Consider the following 13,862-nt stretch of genomic DNA (forward strand, 5'->3'; position numbering starts at 1 on the left):
CATGAATAAATTCGACCTACTGTCACCTTGGACTAGCGTCAGAAATACAGTAATAATTTTTTTTTATCCAAAAGCTTCTTTTTCAAGGGCTATAGAAGCAAGACGCCCTTTAAACAAAGGGTTTTCTTATGTGCTTTACAAATTTTTGCCATATTTGGAGGAGTGTGGGTGAATAATTTTTTGGCAGAAAAAATGAGTAGTAGTTTTCTTATTTACTAAGTAATATACAAATATAATGTAAATAAAAAAAGAATAGATAGACTATATAAATATAAACAAGAACACATGACATAGTTGTAGCTAAACTGCAAAAACAGTGTGTAAAACACTTAATAGACCCCTACATTTTCTCTTAGAAATAAACATTTATTTTAATATTTAGGTAGTAGAGCTACCAGGTACTGCTAACTAAATGAAATTGATTTTCCCATGACCACCTTTATATAAGTAGTAGTTTCAGCTTTGTGTTACACCTGAATGCTCCAGACAAACAAACTGCCAAGGAGGAAATATATCAGCAATGACCTTACAGAAACAATAGCTGCTGTCCATCAATCTTAGAGTTATAAGGCAATTCCCAAATAACTTAGGCTACATCATCAATAGAAATATGTAAATAATGCCAAGAATAATTATTTAACAGTGGGATATATTCACTTGTTTCCACTCTCCCAAGGTGTGACTATCCCAACAAGGTATTCCTGAAGTCTATAAAGCTCAGAGACAGCAGAAAACCACAATTATTAAAAAACAGTAGAGCTTGTTTGAGAGGATTACCAGGAGAAATCCACTTCTCTCGGAAAAGAATATGGCAGCTCAGTTTAAGTTTGAAAAGTTGGATGTGAACAAACCATGTTTGGATAGAGGAGACCACAACAAAGATGTTTAACCCTTCTGAACAGCTTCACATTTGGGGAAAAAACAGACCAGATGTCTTGAGCTTGTTTTGCCACCTCAGGACAAGACTACCTTGGAGTGATCATCTTACTTTTTTGTCTCAAAATATACAGGCTTTAACAGACTAAACACTTCCTTTTACATGTTGTCAGAACGCCAAGCAAAGGCTATTCTACTTCTCCCACAGCTTTTTGGCTTTTGCACAACATCCTGCTATGACAGGAAGTACGGTCCTTGCAAACATAAATTTAGCAGTGGCTGCTGTGGATGCTATTTAAGTTATTTTTCTACAAAGCAAAAATGAAAAGTTGACTTACCAACATCCATGGCCGTTTCCATAAAACTTTTCTGTCTTGATGCAAACTCAGCAAGCAGTTTCTTCTGTCTTTCTCTAGCCCTCTGACGTCTGCATAAAAAAACAAGTAGAAAATGTTTTTGATGTGTGTACAGCAATTTACTTAGTAACTCAATATTAAACAGAAGCCTATAATCCAATAAATGCTACTTTTATTCAATCGTAATAAATTGAGAACTTTACATTTTGTTAAAATCAACTAGATGGAATTCAAGTGTCCAAATACATCGTTAAAATTTTTCTATGTATGGGAAAATATGGATTTCTAACAATGACACTAAGTACTGATATAATAAAAAGATGCCCAACCAACACACCCAAGCAATCACGTCTTTACATAAGAGCAGTAATTACTGGCCTCTCACTTCACAAATGTGCATTGTAGTATCTTAGAAACCATCATGTCTATTGTATAAGAATGTCTCTCTCATAACTCACTGCATCAGTAAAACGCATTTTCCATCTAGCAGGGGTACTGCAACAATGACAGGTCTTATTTCAACAATTTTGTGTTTTAAAAGTTGAAAAGGTTAAAATTATTTGATGAAAATACAGTGAACTACGCCTCTTCAGCCCAACAAAGAGAAAGCAGACTATAAATGAAATTTCTAATAAGAGGATATAAACAAATGCTGACAGGAATGTCATAGCTCAATGGTTTTCATTGATGGCTTCAGGGGTGCCAACAACCGGTTGTAGTTTTTTTTTTTGTTGGTTTTTTGTTAAAAGAAGATATTGTACCTGCCATTTTATGGGGATGGGGGAGCCAACCTAAATACCAGATTGTTACCAAATAAAACCCATTTAACTATTGCTAGAGTTTGGAAACAGGAGACAAAGACAAGTGGGTAAGCCAAAACGCAGTTCTCCTTATGTAAAAACTCAGTGAACCACATATTCATGCAAAAGCACTAAACAGAGAGGAAACACTTGTTTAACATCTTTTTCAAACTTTGCTAAAGTCAATTATTTTCCTAGCAGAGAACTTGCCAAAAAAATACTAAAACTGGGATTAAATACATATTTCCATAGGACACAATTATGTTGCTGTTTAATCAGACAATAAGATTAAAAGGACAATAGTATTTGTATTCTGAATCCTAACATCAACAATGCAGGTCTCTTTACAGGTAGGTGAGACACAGCATTAATGCACAATCATGAACGTTACAAGAGGTAATGATCAATAAATATTATTTAGATATCTGCAGAATTTACACAATGTAAATGTCATTAAATAAAGAAAAGTAGATAACATTACCTCTCTTCTTTATCCATGGCTTTCTTGTCAGTGGGACTGTTCTTCTTTGGTGGAACTGGAGGAGACACCTTTCCGCAAATATCCTGAATGCTACGTTTGATTTGGCAGCTTCGAGTAGCTGCTTTGGTGAGGATCCGCTCAATGGCCGTAATACCATCTCCGTGGGCGAGACGGCTCGTGTCCATATCCTCAAGCCAGGAAGCTGACAGCGAGTTCTGCTTGGATGACATTTTCTGGTGGAGCTTAATGAGGAGGGACAGCATACTTTCACGGATCTCCAAGATCTCAGTCACCAGTTGGGGAGGTGTGCCTGGTGGGACCCAGCGTGTTGAGGAGCTCTTGGGCCTGACAACTTGGGTGGCCTCAGTGTTGCTTCGGTTTATGATCTCCTGGAACTTCCTCCTGCGTTCTGCTACGAGGCTGAACACCTGAGCCTCACGTAGGTTCTAAGAAAACAGCAAACAAACATTTACTTAAACGTTGTGACATTTTTCAAGAGACATACATGGGCTTTTGTACGGGTGATCAAAGACTCCATACTGATACTGTACAGAAACCCACAAAAAATAATCTGTCACTCAATTTATGTTTAATAAAAACAAACAGAAGAAATATATTACTGGAGTTTACACACCCAGGAACCTAATTAATTTAAATATCAAGGCAATACTGAAGCAAACAATATACAAATAGAAAGAAAACTTTTTATTTAACAAATATCCATTTAAACTGCACTTCCATTGATGTACTTATGCAAGAACAGTGTTTAAGTGCAAACATCTTCTGCTAAAATGAAGTAACTACAAGTCAAAAAGAATTTGATGGATTTGGGGAAACAGCTGCTTATTATATGCAAACAGGGACAGCATACAGTGAAGTTAAATCAAATATCCATAATAAAATTTCAGTTGACATTTAACCTCTACTAATGGTACTCACAACAATGAATAAAGTGGAGAAAATTCCAATTATCCTAATGTAAAACACACAAGCCATCTGAATGATATGCCATGACCTGACCTGACAAAAAAGAACCTGAGCTGCACTGTTAAATAAACATACATCATATAACCCATTCAAGGCAACATCAATCATACTGACATGCGGTTAAAAAAGCATTTACTTCAAACCTGCATTACACACATAATTAGTTCCAGCAGTCAACAGGGAGGTAACCTGCTGAAGCGTAGCATTACACACACACACACACACACACACACACACACACACACACACACACACACACACACACACACACACACACACACACACACACACACACACACACACACACACACACACACACACACACCAGGCCTAGACCTTCTTTAAAAAAAAAACCAAACAAACACGTGCACAAATATAATATCGCAATAAAGAAATAACAGTCAAGTGCAGCTACTAGTGTCATTTAAGTCCTTAGACAAATGGGTGCAGGCAGCTACCTCTCTCCAATTTCCTGAAAGACGCCTTGAGTTCTGTAAAACGAATACAGTAAAATAAATAGATGATAGAGGATCATAAAAGTTATAATTAAACTATTAAAGATGAGAAATAAAATATATGAATCCAGGGAATTGTTTAAATATGCCCTGTGCAGTCTGCCAAGTTCAAATCCTGAAACCAGCATCACAAAACATCCCGATTAGAAAGTTTTAGCTTTTAGGATTCTTAAGTCACCGATATCTAATCAAAACTTATCCAATCTTGCTCATAGTTCAGCTCTTCACTTAAAAAGCTTTTTTAAAAACCAAAAAAACCAACATATTTTAATATAATTAAAGGTGGTTAATCCATAAAATGTCCATTAATTTACAAGTCCAAACAATCCAAACCACACCACTGTACACCTACAATCGGTTTACAAAATTAACTTACTTAAATTCTCAATTCTTTTAAAATGATCAATCAAACCACAACATTTTTAAACCTAAGTTTACCTGGAAGTTTATTCATTAGTACATAATCTACCAATTGCAAAGTTGTTTTGGGTAGTTTTGTAAATAAATGTCACTGTCTCAGGCCAAGTAAAACCAACTAATCACTGGGAAGACACTTAATGCAACCTGTTATTTGTGAAAACAAAATAAAAATGTATTTAAATCTCTCTTTCCTTTATTTAAAGTGCCCATCAACTATTTTAGAGTTTTATCTTGAGATGAAACTATTTACTAAAGAACTAGTAAAGCAATCCAAAGGGTGTCTAGTGGCTTTACAAGCGTGGCTTCTAATATGCTTTGCGATCATCTAATTACATATGAACTCTTTTAAAGCAACAGCAATTAAGTAATATGCTTGCATTACAATGCCTAAACATCAAGCCAGTAGCAAGTTAGTTTAGCGCAAAGTCTGGAACTAGGATTGTGGTGGGTGAAAATAGATCCAAACTGAACTGGCATCAAAAGTCTAAGGATTCTCTCCTACTACGATAATGGCCATTTATTCAGAAAATACTGATCCAATCCAACAGATTTATGGTTCACAATAACTATATAAAAATAATATCAATAAAACCAGAAGTTTATTACAATTACATTACTGAATTTGGAATGGTACCAGGTTACTTACCTGGCCATAAGAAGAAGCCTCAGAACTTGTGCTAGGAGGAGCTTCCCTCTTTACTTCAGGAGCTGTCTCAGGAACTCGCACCCGAACAAAGTTGATGACGTGGTGCAGATTGGATAGGAGATTGGTTCCTGGGAACCAGCTGTCATGACAGTGCTCCTCAATGCAAGGTTCCTGGAAGCATAAGATCAATTTAGACATCATAAGAGTGGACACCACAGGTCCATGCAAATACATGCATCTCTAATAAATAATATTGTCACAAGGATGTTCCTTGTTTGATTAGTATGTTTTCACACTTATTTCCTTTTTTGCAAATGTTGAAATTCCAACCCATAATTAAAACAGTGATTAAATGCAGGTCTTTTACTTACCAAAAAGTTTTTGGTATACTTTCCACATTTAAGATTATGCTATTATTACTCACCTCCTCCTCCTTGTTGTCATGAACCTGGTTGTCTAAACCCAGTTCGATCAAGTACAGCACCATGCACAACACATGCTCAGACATGTTCTGGTGATCCATCCATATCTGAAATATAACAATAAATTTTTAGTGCAGCAAACAACAAAGATATTGCATTTAATAAACTGTACATCATTTATAACATATACATGTATGTGTTTACTAAATATGAGTCATACCACATAAATCAACTGTTATTTTCTTACAATCAGGACAGACAAGTGAACAATGACTTCTTTTATCAAATTTTATGACGAATACATGTAAACTTGACAGTCCAATACTGCTGCGAGATATTATAAGTCATAACTAATTAATGGCCAAGCCATGTTACCTTGTGCCAAACAAGGTGTAAATTGAGATTCAAAGACAATGCTGTATTATGCTGCATGAATAGCTTTTAGAAGGCTCACCTTGTAAAGAAGAGTGAATATTACAATATGAAGTGTCTTGCAGTGCAACAGTCTGATTAGACCTTTGTAACACGGATGCAGCGAAGTCCTCTCCTTGTAAGGGGGCCAAGGGTTGCCAGTATGAATCCCATACTGCTTTAAACTAGACAGCGTCACCATTCGCAAGGAGGAAGAAGTGAAAAAAAAAAGAAGAGACACACACACAGATCATAAAAATGAAGAAAACCAAAACCACTGCATAAAAGATTTCAGTGAATGCAACAGAACAGCTGACGGGCAGCACTCTATTAGTGATGATTGGTTCATTATAACAAGAGTCAGACCAGCCTGACATGCAATCCATCATAGTCAAACAGTGTGAACAAGCAACATGAGGCTGCTATCGGACTCTGAAGGAGGTAATGGCAGCTTCAATATGTTGAAAGGAGAAAAATGTATGAGTTTAATTTGTACTGCAACAACAAATACTGACCAAGAATAAAGCACACCATATTTGAAATATTAACTACAACATGGATCTATCAAGGGAATAGACGGCGTTGCATTACCCCCCACTATTTATGGAACACTATTTTATCCCACCTTGACTGTTTTGTGGGATTAAATAAAGCAGTCAAATGAAGTGTTTTCTTTCAAAAGAAATCGAACAGACTAGATGTGTTTACGGTAATATTACAATCCATCATTTTCAAAATAAAAAAAGATGTTGGAAGAAACAATTTCCAGTTTAGATTTAGTAATATTAGCAAAAGTGGCATTACTGAGAATGGTCTTAAAATCATTGTATCAATTATAATAAATAACTACAAGTTAAATTCTACGTACAAGTCACTTTATAGGCACCAGATTAGTTATTACAAAGATGCAGTAATTTTGCCATCATCTAAAAAACACTAAAAATATTATCCATTTGAAAAAAAACAAAATCTGACATTACTATTGTGAATTTCTTATTGGTGTCGGTCCATTTACCGGTAGTGACATTAATGTGAGACATCTAATTGTAGAGAATGTAATAAAACGTGATATCTTTACACGCAACAAAACATCTTAAGTCAGATTTTTGGAGTAAGACATGTTGATAAAAAAATACATGTTATGATGTGACACCACAGTTTTATAGGAATTAAAATGTAGTATTGTTTACACTCGACTGATTTCAAGGAAACATAAATATGTCCATGTATTTTATAAAAAGGCTATCCACTCCTGATAACTATCCTATGACTGCAAGGGTATCTTCCAAACTGTCCCTTGTAAGAAAATACCTCTCTGTCAGGATAATTAGCATCTTCATCTTCCCAATAACCTTGAAGAAAATTAACCTTTAGGTCACTCTTTCACCTCCAAAACATATTTTTGTCTAGGGAGACATCTGAGGCACCAATAACAAGAATGATTTCCTCAATTCTATTAGAATTTAGACAGAAATATAGATTTTTTTCCCCAACATCTATTTAATTTTAACCAATTCCAGCAACTGGTAGGCTGTAACTTTCTTATCATGCCCTTTCATAAGCATTTAAAAGGTGACTCTGAGAAATTGAACTGGACATGATGGGATTCCTTTTTTTAAAAATCAGTAATGTCTGGACATAAATCAACCAAGAAATACACTGGCTTGACAAAGACTATGTATGGCATATATTAAAAGAAACTGCTACAAAATTATGTAGCAATTATCATAATTAAACCATTTACAGTGATTAAACAAAGTCAATAGTGTTAACTTACAATGCTGAGTATCTGTCCATTGCTGACTGAACATCACGGCGATAGACTGTTCTAAGGATGACCATGATGGGGTCAAACTCCTTCTCCCATACTTCGCCTAAGGAAAAAAGAAGAAAAATTATTTGCAAACTATGATATAAAATGAGACTTATCATCAATGCCAAACTATGAAAGTAGTGCAAGTCTGCCCCCAAGTGGTGTCCTGAGCTACAATTACTACATGCCATGAAACCTTCAGCCTCTTGCTAATCATATCTACTCTTTTCTAATCAGAAAAAATACATTTGGTAAATGTAATGAAGATTTCAGAAAGTGACATCATCACTTCTTTTTCAGTATATTGTTTAAGATGTTTAACATACAAATGAAGCATTATCATGCTTTTTTGTATCTGGCTGAATGAATTGATTCTGATGGATCAAGTAGGCCGTTCATCTCTTTTCAAATAGCAATTTAAAAAAGGAACATATTTTGCCAGTTTAAAGCGAGCAAAGAAAAGAAAGCATAAATGGGAATAATACATCATCTCCCATACTTAAATTCATATATTAAAAAAAAATACATTGCCAATAAACAGGTTTTTCTTGTGATTGACTGGTTGCTAGCAGATTAATTTGACTGTTAGCAACCATAGTCGCAAACATTCAGGGTCTGCTCAGAGACCAGCTAAAAGATCTTGAACACTTCTGGATTGATTTATCTCAGAAGTAATTTCACATTGTGCAATAAACTCCAGGCTGGGATAGAAACTTTAGGATTGTGACTTGTTATCTAACTGCTGTTCATCCTTGATAGTTCACACATGGCAGATAAAACTGCACAAGTGTGTGGTTACATGAAGTATGCTGCTGTTGTGGAAAATGCTGAGTGATGATGGCATTATTAGAACACCAGTGTGCCTCTTTTGCTCCCTCACTTGCCAGCACAGAGGTTTATGAGTGAGCCACAAAAATACTAGTAAGTCCTGGCTTGAAAGTCATGCAGTGTGTGATGATGTCCATTAGTATCAAACATGCTATACTCAAGTAACAACCTTTAAAATCTTTGCTGTATTATTTCTATTTCTAAAAATACTTTAAAAGCCATTTTTACTTTATTATTGTTTGGCAACTCTTTCAAAAGATTACATTTTTAAAATGAGCTTCTTACCTTTGGGTGTGTACATGCCCTGCTGCATGGAGCCTCCAGGCTCAAACACTGGTGCTTTGAAATCAGCCACAGCAGAGAGCATGTCCTCAAAACTACAGCTTCCTGGTACAATGCCACTCTTTGGGTTGGGATTCTCAGGAATCTAGAAAAACAAACTTAAGGAAAAAGGATACATATAACAGAATAACGTTGCTCTTTCATGACTTATTTTTGTAAACAAGGATACAAGGTCTAACAGTGCACTGTGCGTTCGATCATTCATACACAACTGAGAGACCATCTCAGCTCGAAGGATCTCATCATCCGTCATCCCTGAGTGTGAAAGTAAGGAGAAAGAGAGGGAGATTCAGTAAACTGGTGAAGGTTTGATTTTCATAACACCTGTTGAACTAAATGACAGAATAGATATCTAGTGCAAATGGCCCGTAAATAAAGTTTTTAGTTTGTGTACAAGATTAAATAATACTTGGAACGATTAAGATGCTGTTTTAAGGACAACAATTTATATTCCACTTAATTTATTTATTCACAACGATTCTGCAGTATAGGCCAAATATAAACAGAGAAGGCAAATTAGAATAGAGGCAACTTTCTCTATAATGACAAAAAGACATGGATGATAATATTTTCTTAATATGCTACAGTTTTTTAGTGACTACTAAGGTGCCTCAATACCTTGAAAAGTAAATATTAATTTCTGACGTCCTGTGTTCAGTCCACTGCAAAGTATCTGTTACATTGGTATGTCCTGCAGATATTATGCATCCTGTGGAATGTCACTTACCGAGATGAATGCGAAGGCTTGTCAGTATGACGAGAAAGGTCAGCGCTCCTTCTAGCATTGGCCTCTCCTGCTCCAAGTCTAAAACAGCATTCTGGTGCTGAGATGCCATTGTCAGGAGATCAACCACTTTAAACCTGTGTAAAGAACACAAATATATGCCATGTAACAAAATAACCTAAAGCTGGAAAATTTTAAATGCTTATACAGAATAATAATATTGCAAAAAGAGATTTACCTCTCAAAGACACTTGAGATAAAGTAGTCAGGATCTAGTCTTGATGCACAAACCTGGAATTATTTATGACAGCTGAATTTAAAAACTAAAATTGATTTATGAACATTATGATGGGAAATTGAGAATTTTTAAATATATATATGTATACACACTTTTTGTATACACACTTTTTTTTTTTCTTACCTGGAGCAGATAGATGTCTGGGTCAATCATAGAGTTGCAAAAGTGTGACTGCACATAAGTCATAGCCTGTCCTTTGATTTGCAGACCATTCCTCACCCACATATTGCTGTGGATCTCTGACAAACACGCCTACAGAGCAAAGTTACCAGTAACACATCAGAGGAATCTTACAAGAGATATGCGGGTAAATAGAAACATTTTTGCCTTGTGTTATACCTGTATTTGGAGTGGATGTACCATGATCTTCATCAGCATCTCTTGATCAGGAAGGAGACTGTCCAGATCCAGGCCTTGGCATTTCACTGCCTGTGGATTTATATCCAATGACTTTACTTTAAAAGCACATAAGCATGGATCAATGGACTTTTAATTAAAGGGATGAGAGCTGCTGACGTACCCTACTGAGGAACATGGCATAGTAGCGATGAAGTGGCAGGTGAAACGTCACTTGATTGGGGGCAGGCTTTAAGAGATATACAGTAATTTATGTGAGACAAGAATGGAGAAACTTTGTAAATATAGACATTTGCCATTTATATTTACCTCATCAATAAAGCCAATGGCATCAAACCAGATCTGCAGGGTCTCCAAGCAATAGCGAACCACAGTTTTAGTATATTCCTGTGTCTCCTGTTCAAATAATTAAACATGGTAAACAATCACAGTAAATTGTGCATCTGATACATGAAGCACAAGATGACTGATGTTCCTTTCATCCTTCAAGATCAAACATACACAAAGAAGCTCTGACCACTTACTTTCACTTTACAGTGTGTTAAAAGACCCCACATTGGTTGTGCACATGCTTCAAGCTCTGCTGCAAAGGCTGCATAGTATGTCTGAGATTCAAACTCCACATGTTCATTCAGTTCCCGCTTATTCAGGTTCATACCTACAACAACAGCAAATGGTTTCAAAGTTACAGTCATCAACTGATAAATGGCTTCTTGAGCTTCATTTTAATTTCTTTTAGTCAAATGTTGATCATGCAGTGTAGAGCTTTTACCCTGTGATCACTTTACTGTTCAGGCTCATTTTTAATTTTTGTCTATCATTTTATACAAATTGGTATTTGTAATCTATTTAATGTGTCAACTCACTACAAGAGTAGTACAGTGAACATTGATACCACATAACACTGAAACTGTTCAAGCCATCAGAAGACACACAGGCCTGCCATATAAGGTGAGTGGTTTTTTTTTTTTTGTTTTGTTTTTTTAACAAAAGGATAATATATGTGCCAAGTGAGCAGTGCTGACAACAGTTCAGATCACAAATCACAACCGTATGAGACATTATTTAGAGCTATAAGAAGTCTGTATTTGTTTTACTAAGTACACTGTAAGAGTAAAGAGTTTTGGTAAAATCTGCAAAACCAGAAGAATTCAATTCATTAAATTATCACAATCCTAAATCTCCACACTTAAGGATACCTGAGAATTGGGTATTAAAAAAAAGAAAACATTTGGATCTAAGAGCAGTCCTTTATAATGATAACTTGTCTAAACTCTTAACACTTGAAAAAACAAGTTTGACATGCAGGGCGTTAGCCTCAGAAATGCACTCAGGTGTCAACTCATATAAAGTTTTAAAAACATAATTTCAAAATAAATTTTTAATGTAATCTGAAGTCAATGGAGAGACACTAGAACTAGAGCTTTTTAGTACTTCTTGGGAGTCTGGGTGATAAATTCTGTTCCAGGTGCAGATTGGACAAAAACGATGATGTCCAAGTACAGGAAGTCTTTACCAATCAAGTTGTTACAAAGTTCCACAGCATAGCAAAATCACTTATTCATTTTAAACTAACTAGCATGACAGAACAGTAACCATTTATGACAAGGAAATGACAAAGAGTATGGACAATTTCACAAATGACAGGTAGCTGTCATGCATATTTCATTATCAGTATTTAATTTATTGGTTGATGGAGCTTACCAGTGTCAACAAGCTCGTTAACTTTCCACTCCAGCTCCTGGCAGTGGAAGTTTGTCTATTACTTGAATATCATTTGACAACAACTTGATTTAAAAACAAAAAATAGGTAGAAACTTGCAAATGGTTTTATTTATTGTAAAAGCAGGGGTATGTCATCTTGCCCAGAGACATTTTGCTCTGGACGAAGTGGTTCCTCATTCTGATAGTAGTCTGTACATTTTTTAATCATGAACAATAAGACATTGTTAGACCCCTCAGTTTACTGTAAATCTGTAAAAACTCTGTCTAATCAAAATGTTCAGACCGAATTGAAGTTGTTCATTTCTTATATTTCGTAAGATTCTTCACAACTGAGATAATGCAGGAAGGATTTCCCGACCCAGCTCGGTTTTTTTGCCTCCTACCGCCAAACAGTGAGAAAGAGATGATTATTGATTAAGCACTCGGAGAGCGCAAACCTCCGCTACACCATTTAAAAAAATTCCTGGATTCAAACGGCGATCCGGATCCCCACCAAAATCAAACCTGTTCCTCCTTTTCACATTTCCAACAACTTGCGAAAACTTATTCAAAATCTGTCCATAACTTCATGAGTTATCTTGAACACAAACAGATAAATGCTGGTAAAAACATAACCTCCTTGGCAGAGGTAAGAAAAAAGCCTTGGATCACGCAAGGATTTAAACCAGAGGGGGAGGAGCCAAGACAGAGTGTCACTTTTGGATCTTGCTAGCTCTCCAATATTACCTACCCCAGCTTTATTTATTTAGCTTTCACCCCCAAAGTTATGCATGATATTGACTTGTTTCTTTATTTGTGTGACGCTCATAGCCCAACTGGAATTTTAAAAAATTAAATTAAAAAAAAATAAATAAATAAAACAAGTATGACTTACCTTGGAAAAATGACACAAAGCTCATCCACAGCATTAACAGGGAGTGGTCTTCCAGGAACTTTTTGGCTACACTTTGGTGTGACAGAATGTTAATAAAATCACTAACAAGGGGCCAGTAGGTGTTGTTCTTCAAAAGTGCTTCACTGCAGTTCACCACAACATGACGACTGTTCTCTTCATCTAAAGAATAAAGTGAGAAAAAAGGAACATATCCACACTGAGTTAATTATATTTGGGCCCACCCTTTGTTTAGCTACTTAAAAGAAACGCATCAGAAGAAAACATGCCAATACATTTGCTAGTCATACAACCATATACCTGATTGCATTTAGAGTTAACAGGGATGTCTGCATTGATGCAGTCAAGTATTGACTCGTTTCAGCTGGAGTCTGCACTACCAAAGAGAACAGAGGGATAAAACCTCTGTCCACACTTTTTCCAGCACTGGCAAGAATGAAAAATACAAACCTGCATATTAGCTGGAACTTGTTTAATCTAAAGCACTTCATGTCTGTTAAGCCCAAGTAATTAGAAAACTGATCCATTTGGGAACCTTACCTTGAAGTTCACTTTTAATAAGGCAACTTTCCATCATGTAGAGAAGGACTGTGACCATGATGTCCAGCAACTGACACTCTTCTGTCATGTGTCGGGCCAGCTCCTCATTGCTGAACAGCTGCACACTAATGTGCACGATGCGATTGGACATTGTATCCGATTCGTGGCTTTTCATCAGCGTTTTCATTATGAAGGCATAATGTTGAACAAATGTTTTTGTAAATGTGATCTAAAAGAGAAAAGACACAATTAAACCTTCTTGTTATGACGTCTCCAAGGACATTATACCCCAAAGTAAATGAAAAAAAATTTGGTAAAGTGACAAAATTATATTACAACCAGACAGACAAGCAATAAAATAGGAAATGTCAGAATTACAATTGAGTTTGACTACAGAAGAGAACATACCTTGTAATCTTGATCTGGCAG

General features: G+C 35.9%; 1 protein-coding gene across 4 annotated transcripts in view; it reads right to left on the reverse strand.

Moving 5' to 3' along the window:
• The window catches only part of ubr3 (ubiquitin protein ligase E3 component n-recognin 3), a 45,342-nt gene that overhangs the window by 20,577 nt on the left and 10,903 nt on the right, over window positions 1-13,862 (reverse strand). For 2 of the 4 annotated variants that reach the window (XM_079253967.1, XM_079253966.1), the window contains exons 7-25: window positions 13,842-13,862; window positions 13,434-13,662; window positions 12,876-13,055; window positions 10,801-10,934; window positions 10,586-10,672; window positions 10,440-10,505; window positions 10,259-10,348; window positions 10,043-10,171; window positions 9,860-9,912; window positions 9,625-9,758; window positions 9,067-9,152; window positions 8,841-8,982; window positions 7,692-7,788; window positions 5,958-6,099; window positions 5,506-5,610; window positions 5,082-5,252; window positions 3,959-3,991; window positions 2,514-2,959; window positions 1,215-1,303 (exon numbers count right to left, since the gene is read on the reverse strand). The exon at window positions 13,842-13,862 is cut by the window's right edge and continues 110 nt beyond it. In XM_079253967.1, the coding sequence (XP_079110093.1) occupies window positions 1,215-1,303; window positions 2,514-2,959; window positions 3,959-3,991; window positions 5,082-5,252; window positions 5,506-5,610; window positions 5,958-6,099; window positions 7,692-7,788; window positions 8,841-8,982; window positions 9,067-9,152; window positions 9,625-9,758; window positions 9,860-9,912; window positions 10,043-10,171; window positions 10,259-10,348; window positions 10,440-10,505; window positions 10,586-10,672; window positions 10,801-10,934; window positions 12,876-13,055; window positions 13,434-13,662; window positions 13,842-13,862 (2,434 nt within the window). The remainder of the gene's footprint in view (window positions 1-1,214; window positions 1,304-2,513; window positions 2,960-3,958; window positions 3,992-5,081; window positions 5,253-5,505; window positions 5,611-5,957; window positions 6,100-7,691; window positions 7,789-8,840; window positions 8,983-9,066; window positions 9,153-9,624; window positions 9,759-9,859; window positions 9,913-10,042; window positions 10,172-10,258; window positions 10,349-10,439; window positions 10,506-10,585; window positions 10,673-10,800; window positions 10,935-12,875; window positions 13,056-13,433; window positions 13,663-13,841) is intronic. The other 2 variants (XM_079253969.1, XM_079253968.1) reach the window with 1 other exon arrangement.

The sequence above is a fragment of the Telmatherina bonti genome, assembly GCF_933228915.1.
Source record: "Telmatherina bonti genome assembly, chromosome: 15".
Taxonomy (NCBI): Eukaryota; Metazoa; Chordata; class Actinopteri; order Atheriniformes; family Telmatherinidae; genus Telmatherina; species Telmatherina bonti.